Source organism: Sorghum bicolor, chromosome 2, assembly GCF_000003195.3.
Source record: "Sorghum bicolor cultivar BTx623 chromosome 2, Sorghum_bicolor_NCBIv3, whole genome shotgun sequence".
Taxonomy (NCBI): domain Eukaryota; kingdom Viridiplantae; phylum Streptophyta; class Magnoliopsida; order Poales; family Poaceae; genus Sorghum; species Sorghum bicolor.
The window spans coordinates 59,605,489-59,618,732 of record NC_012871.2 but is presented as its reverse complement, the minus strand read 5'-3'; the positions used below and the strand labels follow the sequence as shown (position 1 = coordinate 59,618,732).

At 41.9% G+C, this 13,244-nt stretch overlaps 2 protein-coding genes across 2 annotated transcripts; one reads left to right on the top strand and one right to left on the bottom strand.

Moving 5' to 3' along the window:
• LOC8062115 (PR domain zinc finger protein 5) lies at positions 2,355–4,610 on the top strand. Its single transcript, XM_021453769.1, has 2 exons — positions 2,355–2,995; positions 3,511–4,610. Exons 1-2 carry the CDS (start codon positions 2,465–2,467, stop codon positions 4,438–4,440), a joined length of 1,461 nt encoding a protein of 486 aa, XP_021309444.1. The 5' UTR covers positions 2,355–2,464; the 3' UTR covers positions 4,441–4,610.
• Positions 6,720–8,538, bottom strand: LOC8060261. Its single transcript, XM_002460181.2, has 4 exons — positions 7,939–8,538; positions 7,537–7,607; positions 7,214–7,412; positions 6,720–7,136 (listed from the first exon to the last, which is right to left on the bottom strand). The coding sequence occupies exons 1-4, from the start codon at positions 8,305–8,307 to the stop codon at positions 6,945–6,947; spliced, it is 831 nt and encodes a 276-aa protein (XP_002460226.1). The 5' UTR covers positions 8,308–8,538; the 3' UTR covers positions 6,720–6,944.

The window sequence follows — 13,244 nt, the reverse complement described above, 5'->3', positions numbered from 1 at the left end:
TTGGAGCTGTTATGAGGTGAGTAAAACTGCCAAGAACATTGTAATCTTGAGACTCCACAATTTCATCTCTGTTGCTGTCATCATTTTTCAATTCAACTTGGTGTTGTACAACATCATTTTTGTTTTTTGGCCTAATTCCAGAATCATCGGCGGTCTCGATTTCGAAAGCCTGTAGTTCTGAAATTTTCCTTTGGGATGCCATCAAGTGTCGAGTTTCAGGCAAGTGAAAGAGGTGATTATGTTCAAGGACAACATCAGTGACTTCATAATTTCCTTCCCCTCGGTCCAATGTAATTGTCATTCGTGCTTTGCAATTGGTTCTTGTTTCAGCTCTGAAACACTTCGTCATATGCTCTCTTTCCACTTTCCTTCGATGATCTTCGTTGGCACAAACAAATCTGCATGAAGTCACCTTGCCATCAAATTTGCTTAGATTCCTATACCTTTTTCTCACATCAAAGCCTGTATGACCCCCATATGCCACCCAAAACTGCCAAGCCTCATCTGGATTTCTTAACCTCAAACCAACTTGAGGTATTCCCTTCTCAAGTTCTGTCATCATGTTTCAATATCTAACCCAATTGTCCTTGTCAAATTCTGTCATAAAAAACAAATTTATAGCAAACAATTACTACCACATGATTGCAGATTTGCAATTTTTGTCAAGCTAAACATTTACTATAAACAATAATTAGCAGATAGATGCAGAGTAACTTAAGAAGGGGCTTTATTCTGAATCTGATGCAAGGCAGTGAAGCAACTCACAAAGATGGTCTTTCTCGATGATGTCCCTGCAGGAAGGCGTGCCTACGTAGGATGTTGGTCTGCTCAGTGCTCCTCGTCCTTGACGCAGCTTGGCTCTTCAGATCGACGACTGCAGGACGGCTCGACCCTCCAGGCAGTGGGCGGCACAGCGTTGCCGTTGGGGAGACCAGCCTAGCTGTCGGTGTGCGGTGCAGCGGTGTGGAGACCAACCCAGCCGCCGGCGAGCGGCGCGACGTGTGCGAGACCGGTGTGGCGACCGGCGCGGCTGTCGCTGGCCAGCGCAGCACGCGGGAGACCGACGCAACACGCGCGTTGATGAGCCGCCGCCGCTCCCGCTCCCGCCCATTTCCAGGGGAAAAGCTAAAAGATGTGCTCACGATCCATAAGAGCCATTAGATTCTCTTTGAACGGTAGATAGAAGGCCGAAAAAAGTCTACATCACCCCCTGAACTATGGGGTCGTGTCTACTTTACTCCCCGAACTATGAAACAGTCTAATTTACCCCCTGAACTATGAAAAACCGTTCAAATCATCCCTCGAGTGGTTTTTTATGGCGGTTTTGCTACAGTAACCATGGTTTTGACTTTTTCTTTTTTTTCTATTTGTTTTCATATAATCTTTGAAAAATCATAGTAAATCACAGAAAAATCATAAAATAGAAAATTTAATTTTGTTGGACTCCACATGAGTAGATCTACACAATGAATATCTAATATGGTATACTTTAGTATAAATTTTTTCTGTAGCTTTAAATTAGTTAGAAAAATCAAATTTTATCTGTAATTAACTGGAATAATTCATAGCTGCAGCTTCTGTGGTCCAATTGTGATGAAACTTTTTTGGTGGACTAATTATTCTATGCTTGAACTATAGTAAATATTTCATACTCATTGGATCATGTATAACTTAGTTATAGATTTATTTATATTTAACAAGCATAAACCTGAATAAACTTAGTTATACATGATCCTATGAGTATGAAATATTTACTATAGTTTAAGCATAGAATAATTAGTCCACCATAAAAATTTCACCACAATTGGACCACATAAGCTGCAGCTATGAATTATTCCAATTAATTACAGATAAAATTTGATTTTTCTAACTAATTTAAAGCTATAGAAATGATTTATTTAAAGTATACCATATTATATATTCATTGCGTAGATCTACTCATGCGGAGTCTAACAAAATTAGATTATGATTTTTCTGAATTATTCCAATTAATTACAGATAAAATTTGATTTTTCTAACTAATTTAAAGCTACATAAATGATTTATATTAAAGTATATCATATTATATATTTATTGCGTAGATCTACTCATGTGGAGTCTAACAAAATTAGATTATGATTTTTCTGTGATTTACTATGATTTTTTCAAAGATTATATGAAACAAATAGGAAAAAAGAAAGAGTCAACACCATGCTACTGTAGCAAAACCGCCATCAAAAACCGTGGGGGTGATTTGAACGGTTTTGGATAGTTCAAACGATAAATTAGACTGTTTCATAGTTCGAAGATAAAGTAGACACCAGGTGATATAGACTTTTTGCAAAGAAGTCCGAAAGATACGACGTGCCGTGCCAGAGGAAAGGCACCGAATCTGAGTCCCCTCTCCTCCTTGCTCTGGTTCAGCGAGCCTCGCTCTGCTGTGCTCCACCTCCATTGCTCTCACGACGATCCCATCGACACATCGATGGAGTTGTTCGCAGGCCGAGGCGCAGCGACCGCCGACGAAGGCGGCCGAGACCGCCGCTTCCCCGAGCCTCCGAGGCATCACGCTCCTGCAGAAGACTCGTCGTCGTCGATGCTGGTGATCAGGGACGCGCTGCTGTCGCAGCTCCAGAAGGACCGACTTCGCCAGGAGATTATCCTGGCCGAGCTCGCCAAGATTGAGCGCGCCATGGCCCTGCGCGCCGCCGACGTCGACCGTGCTAACCCCGGGGCGCCCTTCTCCTTCCTCGAGCTCGAGGAGATGCCGCGCAGCAGGGACGCGGTTGGTCCTGCAGACCATGGTATTGTCGCCGCCGATGTGGACAACGATCTGAAGAAGAAGAAGAAGAAGAAGAAGAAAGATGGAGTGCGCGGGGGTGTGCAACTCGAGTCCCACAAGCCTCCCACGGAAGATCGCGTCCGTGAATCCCTGAGAACTTCTTGTGGTGCCGGTAACGCGGCAGGTCAGCAAAATGCAGCACTTGATGAGCGCAAACTACAAGAACCCAATGAGGTGAGCAGCTTAACATGATGTTTTCCTTTCTATCTGATCTCGTATGAGGACTCTGTTCTGCTTATGCGTTTGTGACATGTGGAGTATCTGTTTACTCTTTTCTACTAGATTTGTAAAGTATATGATGATTTTCCTAGAAAGTTTACCGTCTAATTTTCCACACTTTCACATCTAATGCTGTAATCAAGCTGCCTAGAGAAAGAACCTAGTAGTAAGTCATGAAAAATGAAGCACTCAAACAAGAAGAATCCAATAGGGTGTGCAGCTCGCCATGTTGTTCCTCATCCGGTATTAATACTATATCTGTTTTGTTTATAAAATTTGTGTATATGAAGATTATACAATCAAGTTATCTGTCTAGTTTTTCACACTTTCACATCTATTGCGTCATCAAACTGCTTAGAGAAATGATTTGGTACTAGCAAATCTGTTTGTCCTGATTTCACCATTGATTCGATTCAGTCGATACAATCAATGCTCTCAGCATCTAACCAAACTGAATGTAAAATGAACAGACTACGTTGCACAAGAAGACGGCGCCTTCTTCAGTGAAATGGAGCTGTGACATCTGCCGGGTGGAAGCACCCACCGAGAGCCACTTACAACAGCATTTTGCAGGGCAGAAACACCAGTCTAAAGTAGCTGCCTTGGTATCAAGAAACAATGCCTACAGTCAGAAAGCAAAGGCACCTGCTGCGAAATCCGAAAATGTGCGGCAATATGACGAAAAGCCGCGTCTAACTTGGGTCTGCTGGTTCTGCCAATCCAACTGCACCTGCAAATCAAACCTGGAGGACCACCTGAGAGGCAAAAGACACAAAGCAAAGGTCCAATCCCTGCTGGAGGAATGCAAGAACATGGCAGTGAATTGTGGGTCGCTGAATTCACAACCAAACCTTGTGAAACAGGATGAAGAGAAAAACCCTGCTTCAACATGGAATTGCAGCCTCTGCCAAGCCAAGTGCAGTCATCAGTCAGACTTGGCGAACCACCTAAGAGGCAAGAGACACCAGCTTAATTTTCTGGTTCTACAGGTAGAAGGCAAGCAGTATCTCTCAGAATGGGGCTGCGGTATCTGTCAGGCGAAATGTAACTCTGTATCTCAGTTTGAGAATCACTGCAGCAGCAGGGGACACCAACAGAAGGTAGAAGCTCTACGGAAAGGAGGCCAAATTGCAAGCTCAAGTGGTTCCAAGACAGCTAAGTGTGCAAGCTCTGAGGAGACGGAGATACATAGGGCGACATACTTTTGCAAGCTTTGCTATTTGCACTGCAACAGCAAGAATACACTAGCCGAGCATCGGAAGGGGAAGAAGCACACAGAGAAGGTGGAGCAACGGATGTCGTTGAGTTTTTGCGAGATTTGCAATCTGCAATGCAACAGCGAAAAGATGCTCGCTCACCATCGTACTGGGAAGGGTCATCTGTCAAAGCTCAACAACTAATGATTGGAGAGGCTGTGGAGCGAGAAATGACAGCACCATCCATTCATCTTGAAGATATTCAATTGGATTTTCATTTACCAAGTCTTACAACCTATTATTTGACATGATAATTTATTTAACATAATTTATGTTGCTGCTACTTTATTGCAATGCTTGCATCAGTTTGATCATGAATGTCTAGTCTGTGGTGCCACCGATGCTCTTTTATTTAATCAATGTTTTTGGATGTGGGGATGGAGTATAAATATTTTATACCTGGTATACTCCGGTCTTTAAAATGCAACACCGCAAGCCCCATCATAGTTAAAAATATTATTTAGAAAAAAGATATTTTTTAACCCTCCAAACTTGCAATTCACAGTAAAGGGTTACCCATAAAAAACAAATATTCATTGAGATGAATCTACATGCCGATTGACTATGGTACACCAATTTTAAAAATGCAACCCTATATCAAATGCACCCCTTCAGAAATTTAACTTAAACTGAAAATACATTGCTAAACTGTGAAACCAGAAATTTAACACTCCAAACTTGCAACTCAGAATTCATGATCATTGCAACAGCGAAAAGATGCTTGCTCACCATCTTTCTGGGAATAAGCACCGGAAAAGGCTCAATGCGAATAAACGAAATGCTATGGCTCGTCTGCCAAAATAGCAATGATGAAATTGTACAGTAAAACATGTTATGAAGTTTATATGCTATGCCACTGTTAACAATTCATTTTGGTGACCGACAGTAATTGTCATCCGTTCGCTAATTCAAAATGCATAGTACTCCAATTTTTTAACTGAAAAACACCCGCTTCCATGGAAATTGTCAGGCGTCATGGAAAAAAAAGTTGTGCGCGCAAACGGCCGCCGGCTCCGCTGCAAACAAAACAGTTTCACGAATTCGCTTTTGTTGCCGAAAAACAATGACCGCCAATTTTGAAACTGAAAAACACCCGCTTCCAAACTGAAAAACACCCGCTAGCTCTAGTGCACGCTTCAGTTCCTAGCTGCTTGTCCCATAAGGCCTTGTTTAGTTCGCAAAAATTTTTAAGATTTTCTGTCATATCGAATTTTTGGTCGCATGCATGGAGCATTAAATATAAATAAAAATAAAAACTAATTGCACAGTTTACCTGTAATTTGTGAGATGAATCTTTTGAACCGAGTTACTCTGTGATTGGACAATGTTTGTCAAATAAAAACGAAAATGCTACAGACCAAAAACGAAAATTTTTGCGAACTAAATAAGGCTCTCTTAGGGCACTCACAATGCAGACTCTATCATAGAGTCTAAAGTTATTTATTACCTCGAACAATGTGGACTTAGAGTCTAAATAAGGCAAGCAGTATCTCTCAGAATGGGGCTGCGGTATCTGTCAGGCGAAATGTAACTTTGTATCTCAGTTTGAGAATCACTGCAGCAGCAGGGGACACCAACAGAAGGTAGAAGCTCTACGGAAAGGAGGCCAAATTGCAAGCTCAAGTGGTTCCAAGACAGCTAAGGCCTTGTTTAGTTCCCAAAAAATTTTGCAAAATTTTTTTCAGATTCTCCGTCACATCGAATCTTTAGACACATGCATGAAGTATTAAATATAGACAAAAATAAAAACTAATTGCACAGTTTGGTCGAAATTGACGAGACGAATTTTTTGAGCCTAGTTAGTCTATGATTGAATAATATTTGTCAAATACAAACGAAAAAGCTACAGTGTCGATTTTGCAAAATATTTTGGAACTAAACAAGGCACCCTATATCAAATGCACCCCTTTATGGGTTGAACTCATGATGCATCACCTCATGAAGCATGGGAAGACTCCACAAACCAAACACACTAATATAGAACTAATATTGTGCATCTGGTTAAATAATATCTGGTACTCCAGTTTTTAAAATGCAACAGCCCCACCCCTAGCATGTTAAAGAGACTATTTAGAAACAAGATGAGATACTATATAACCCTCCAAATTTACAATTCACAGTAAAAGGGTACATATATTTACCCATAAAAAACAAATATTCTTTGAGACGAATCTACATGCTGCCTATTGACCATGGTACACCAATTTTAAAAATGCAACACCCAAACCTAAAACTTGCTATACAAAACCACGAAGCATTTATTACATTTGTCCTCGTGATAAAGAGCCTATTTAAAACCTAAATTGTGAAACCAGAGATTTAACACTACAAACTTGCAATTCATAGAATTCATGATCATTGCTAAAGCGTCTGTTTGTCTGGATGACTGAAAATACATTCATTGCACAAACACATTCAAAGTAGTCAATCCAAAACCTGGACAGAACCATTCATAAAATCAAAATCCTCTTGTCGAACTTGCTTAGGCGCATGGTATAACCATCTGAGTTTTTTCAATCAGGCAATGTAACATGCATATATCATATCCCATCGTTTCTGTACAAAGCACTATTGATCATTTGAGGGATACAGTTGCAAAGCCAGCTATCAGAGAAGCAGCTTATTTCTTAGCCACATCAGCTGAGGACCTAGGCCTTCAACGCTAACCGATCTTGCCATGGAACCGTCCTCTTACCTTCACTTGCAGGCGAGTTTCCTGTATCCCTACAAACTGATAATTTGACATCAGGTGTCATCATATCTTCATCCACCCCGACCTCATCAAACTTTTCGACTTCTGGATGGCCCTGTTGCCCCTGGTGATCATTCACCACATCATTCTGCAGACAAGAAAGCCCTTTTAAAAAAGAAACACTTTTCTTACGGTTTATGTTAATTCATGAACTCCACCACTTACCGGAACAGAATCTTGATTTAAGTGAAGGTTTGAGTTTTTGCTGGTAGAAGGCACTTTGGTCCTTGCACCATGATCACCTAACGCGGTGGCCTTGTTGCTTCCCAATGGAGATGGCATGTACCGAGCTTGCTTCTTCAACTTGTAATGTTTCTGCTGTGAGCCACCCTTGAGAAAGGATTGGTACTTCCTTCGCAAGAACCTTGCAACAAGAACTACACAGTTAGTGAAGCTGACAAGCAGTAATAATGCCAGCATGAAGAATAACAAGATGATATAGCATAGTAACATGGAGCGATAAAGCAAGAGCCCAAGAACTGTCATACTTGACTTCAGCAAGCAAGGCGAGGCTTCTCCGCTTCGTGCTCGCCAGCATCTTCTTCTTTCCCTCAGTCTCCTGCATCAAATGTTGTATCAGCTTCAAGTGTAATCACAGATATACTTGATTCAGTATATTGTTAGATTTGACCATGGTATTGGATGGAATTCTTGAAACCCCGTCCTACGCAGCAAAGAATCAAACAGCCGAGCACCCCCGACAATGGCAGTACAATCACAAACCTAATAGGAGCACTAGCAGCCGGAACAGGGATAGCACGAGGAATCCAGCAATCAAGACGGCGGTGAACCCATCAAGAACAGGTCGAAACAGTAGAGCGGCATGAAAATTGGAAAGGGCGAAGAGATTGGTGGCCGCAGCGAGAATCGACGAGACTGGCGCCACTCACCTGCAGCAGGTCGTGGTAGTCCCGCCAGAGCGTGCGGAACCTGTCCCCGCTGCCGCCGGAGCCCCTCTCCGCGGCCGGCTGCGGTCTCTTCTTCTTGCCCTTGCTCCTCCGCACCAGCAGCGTCTCCCCGCCGCCGTCCATCTCGCCGGCGAGGCGAGACGAGGCCAGGAGCCCGGCGCCCTGGCTCGTGGCTGAGGCCGGGAGGGCGAGGACAGCGGCGGCGGCGGCGGAGGGTGGGGAGGGGATAGGACCAGATCCAGACGGAGGAGAGGAGGGCGAGAGGAGACCGGGGCCGCGTGGTGGTGGCGTCAGCACGGCACGGGAAGAGTCGTCCCCTTTCCTTCCCGGCTCCCCAGCAATATCGTCCATCTATCCGACGCGGTGCGGAGCATCGCGTCGTGCTGGGGGCGGGGCGGGGCGGGGCAGGTCAGGGAGCGCGTGAGGTGAGACAACAACGGGGGCGGAGCCGGAGGGCCATTGGATGGGGGGGTTGGGTTGGAGTCGGAGAGGGGAGAGGGGCAAGGGCAAGCTGCTGGAGCTGGAGTTGGAGCGGCCTGGACCTGGCTGCGATTGCAACGGCCACCACCTGTTTTTCCTCCGCCATATCCAGGAAGGACCCATGAGGCCACGATGATGAAGCTGCGCTGCATGTTTTGGCGCCGTGATTGGTTGTGACTGTTTGTCTTCCTCTTTGGTGTCCATGGTTTCGCCAAATTTGTTTGGCCCCTCATTTTTCATTCTCACAGGAACCTTGTCTTCCTCGAGAAGATACGTCCGTTGCCGGACGACAGCGGGGGGAAAAAATCAATAATGCAGGTACTTGCTTGTCTTATATTAAAAAAAAAACTTATTTGCTTACGTAGCTTTGCACTCGGAAAGTGCATTTTGCTTACGTCATATCAGAAGATGTCGTCGTTTGTTTCCAATTATGCCCGTGCATATTTGCACAAATGGAATTCCAACTTTCTTCGTGGCCAGGACTTTCGATGCAATAGATATAGCTATTGCGAGTTTTGATTAGGGATTCTTGGTGGTCATTATCTCTTAAAATTTGTGTATGGGACAGTGTTTTTATCGTCTTGTTACTACCGTTTCACTCTGAGCGAACAAAACATATTTTTTTTATTTTCACACGGAGCGACCAAAACACGACTCCTCACCTGAATCCTTGTATTTGTCCTATTTATTATGTATCTACCCACATACTAATTGGTTATTTACCCGCAATTGCCATTAGGTAGAGGAACCCTTCGAATGCGGAATGCCCTTCAGTTCACACCTGGCTCTCGCTCAAAGAGCGATGCGATTAAGAATAGTTTCCATTTTCATTATGATGCACTATTGCCTCTCGATACCCTCTACTATCGAACACAAATGCCTGTCTTTGGTCTTCTCTTGGTGTCGTCTCTTAACCAACCAGTAAGACTGTCGCATTGAGGTAGCCACTCCTTACGGAAAAGCAAGATTGCCCTAGACCCTTGTTGATTTGTCGGATGCATCTCCCTAACCTGGTTAACTAGCGAAACTCTAATAAGATGCTAACCTTAACGTCGATTTATGCCTCCTTAAGCTAGGGTGATTTTTTGGTGTTTCCATGAGTAGCGGTGAAAGTCCCACTTTGATTTTGGTAATTAAGTGACAATCTTAGGTGGACTAATGAGGTTTCATGTGAGATGAATAGATCTTTGCAAGAGGGGATATGACATGTTTGAAGTGATGCAAGTGCTAAACTAGTGAAGATGACTTGATCAAGTGGTGATAAAAAAGAGGCATATTGAGTATGGGACATGACATAGTCTCATATGGCAAGATAGTGAAGATCAAGGCAGAGCTTCACTGAGAAGGATCGTATGCAAGTGTGAAAGGGCAGGCCAGAGGGTCAGGACATGACGGACCATCGAGACAGTGAAGTGCAAGCAAAGGGATTTGTGCCGGTGGACCAAGGTAATTATGAAAAGCAAACAAGGCTAAGGTAGGACTTGAAGGTCATGTGAAGCTATGGAAAGGACCATATCATTCATGGAGATCAAGCCAAGTGAAGATATCAAATGGCTTGATGGAGTGAAGGTGGAGGAACTTCATGCTATGGACAATGGTTAAGGTGCGCGCGGTAGGCCACACTTGTTGACAAGCATTGTTCATCATATGAAAGATGACAAAGATGGAGGTGGTATGCTCGCGACCATCACCGAATAGAGATGGACTAGAATGTGCAGGACAACGATATATTTGTAGGACATTTTGTTTCACCAGCCTAAGGTTAAGTAAAGAAGTACTTGGTCGGGTTAGGATAGATAGTCATACTATCAAGAGAAGCATTTTTTTGTTTGCTAATTGATTATTTAGTGCCACTAGGTGAGATCTAACTCGTGAGTGTGTTTAATCGAGCGGTGTAAAAAAGAAGCAAGAGAAAACTTTTGCAAAATATTTTGAAAATGCTAACTTAGTGCTATAGGTGTTGGTAGTCTTACACGACACCATTTCAAGGTTAGCCATTTGAAAAAAGGGTTTTGAGAGAGGTCTTGATGGGCATTTTCTATGCCCATCAGATAAGTCTAGTGCACCTATGAGGGTTGGCACCAGAGATTAGGCTATGTGCTATTGTGCTAAGAGTTTCTAGTGTAGAGTCATTAATTGGATAACTTTGGTGCTCCCATGAGGGTGAGCACCACTAGATAGGTCCAGCGCTAGACACCGAAGGAATCTAGAGGTGGCAAAACACTCTACAAAAGGTTGTCTCATGGACCATCTAAATTATCCGATGGTTGCCCTAAGGAGGCCAGAGCAGGCATGGCTAAGTGTTTCTGTAGAGAGGGTCGCCAGATTTCTACGCTGACCACCAAAGAAGGTGCATTGAAGCTTTGGGCACGTCAACAGCTAATTACTGGCATGTATCATAGACCATTTTATAGTCGTTTGGATTACTCCGATGACCAAATGAAAAGGTTACTTGATTTGAGTTAAGGACATGCTTGATAAATGAAAAGGTTTAAGTCCATGTTCTATCACTATTGCTTCTATTATTCTATGATCTAGTGGTAGTATATGAATTATTCATGAGTTAGTAAACCCAAGTATTTGATCAAGTTGATGAATTCAAGATAGCCACTCATAGTGTGTGAAGAAGCTTGAAGAGGATCAAACAAATCAACTAGTTCAAGCAAATGAGAAGGAAGCTCATGGAAACAAGAATTCAAGAAGAAGACAACGATGCAAATATCCTTTCAACTGGTATCCACACGTGTCAATTGGTATCTACACCTATGTGTTTTTCACAAATGATATCTAGATTATTCTACGCGTGGTATCCATCATCAACTTTAAGTCAACTTTAAGTGGCTTTCCTCAGCTACAAGCGTTCAAGTGGTATTATGTATAGGTGAGGTCTATAAAAAATGCAAATATTTGTGGTCACATATTTAATTGGTGTCAACCTTCCCATAAATCCTTTAATGTAACCCTTTATGAAAAATGATGACACGGAGAAATGTTTTATTTATCTAATTACCTTTATGAAAAAACTCAATTGCTCAGAATTTTTTGAGCTATTAACTCTAGTAGATAATAAAGGTACCACTATAAGGCCCAATAATAATAGTCCATCCAGATTTAAGCAAAAGATATCACAAAAGGACATGGAAAAAGTATACATCCACACTACACACTTAAGGTAAACTTACTTGATACCTTCTTCTTCTTCTTTTTTTCTTTCGTACACATATAAAAAGGTTTTCAGATATATCGGAGCATTCGAAAGCTTTTTCTATTTTGTCAAAAAAGAATGTATTTTTTTTATTTTTGAGGAAACAATGTATTTACTGTTAAACCTTAGTGGAAAAGGTCAGCATATGATGCGAAGTTTGTTGTCAATTTGCCGTGAGTTTTATCGTAAATTTGTGCTTTGGAAGTTTGGCGCTTCATTTTTTGCCGTTATAGATGTGTTCGGTACATAAGGGGAAAATCTGTTGAGTGCAGTCTCAGACTTGTAATTGTAAGCATGTTCATTCATTTGGTGTGTTATCTGAGTGCAGAGGTTGTCTTGCTACTTATGTTGTCTTTGGAGATGAGACTCTGCTCCTTCCATGATCTGTGACGTCAGAGAATCAATAAAAGCCGACCCCAAGCTCTTCTGTCCTTAAGGTATCACCGTATGAAGTTCTTTTTGTTCTATATGGGCATGGAAGAAAAATGAGAGATGCTAATTTACAGGTGCCAGAAAAGTAGTCATCTGTCAGGCAATGCTTTACAGCCATTGGATTTGATTTTAATGGCTGGATCACCGCCTTAAACCTGTTGCATAGCTGCTGGTGGTTCCTTCGACGTTGAGCCTATTTGTTTGGTAGAAAAGCTCTAGTTGAAGATATTATTCGTATGATTTATCATAAGAAAATTACTGTTGTCAATGGTCACCTCCACCGCCATCTCTCCTCCTACGTGTTCCAGTGGCAAGCAGGAAGCAAAACATGATCAATGGTTGCTAGCCTGCAACGTCGCCTGACCAACTAAAGATTGCTGTCCTGCTTTGTGGCCTGAACAAACTAAGGAATATATCAGGCAACTGATAGATAGGAAAAGTGAAAAATGAAATTCGTTCTTAAGTTAAACTCACTTCATGCCTTCCAAAAAATGTTAAGGCCAATTATGTAAGGGTGGGAAAATATTCTGTGGGAGTTTTATATTAGACAAAGAAATGAAAAATATAGAGTTACCTAATTTTTGAAGGCATAAAGATGAACAGGGCTTGAATCCTGAACGATAGCCGTTGATAAGTACTCCTTCACCAAAAAAAGACGGTTGATATAAGTACTCTTTCACCAAAAAAAGATAAGTACTCTTTCAATTCTAAATTATGAGACATTTTAGCTTCTTTGGATATATAACTTTTTATATGCATTTAAATATACATCAAGTCTAGATATATTCTAAAGAACAATGTTTTAGGTGATATCCTATCAATACCTAAAAAATAGTATTTTAGGAGACAAAGAAGCTACAACAGATCTCCTAGCTTATCTCCTATAGCTATACCTATAACTTTTAAGAGGCCTCTTCAAAGAAGCATCGTCTTCCTAAGTAAAAGGAGACAACCCCATCTCTCATATCCTAAAAAAATACAGGAGACAAGTCTAGGTAATTTATTGTAGCAGTACTCTTCTATATCCTAAATTAATTTTAATGTACTCTCTAAAAGCAACTTATAGGAGATACAATATGAGAAATTTAGTGAAGAGATGCTCAAAGAAAACCAAACATCTTCTAATTTAGAACGAAGGGAGTAGGAAACAAACAAAAGTCACAAGTAGAGC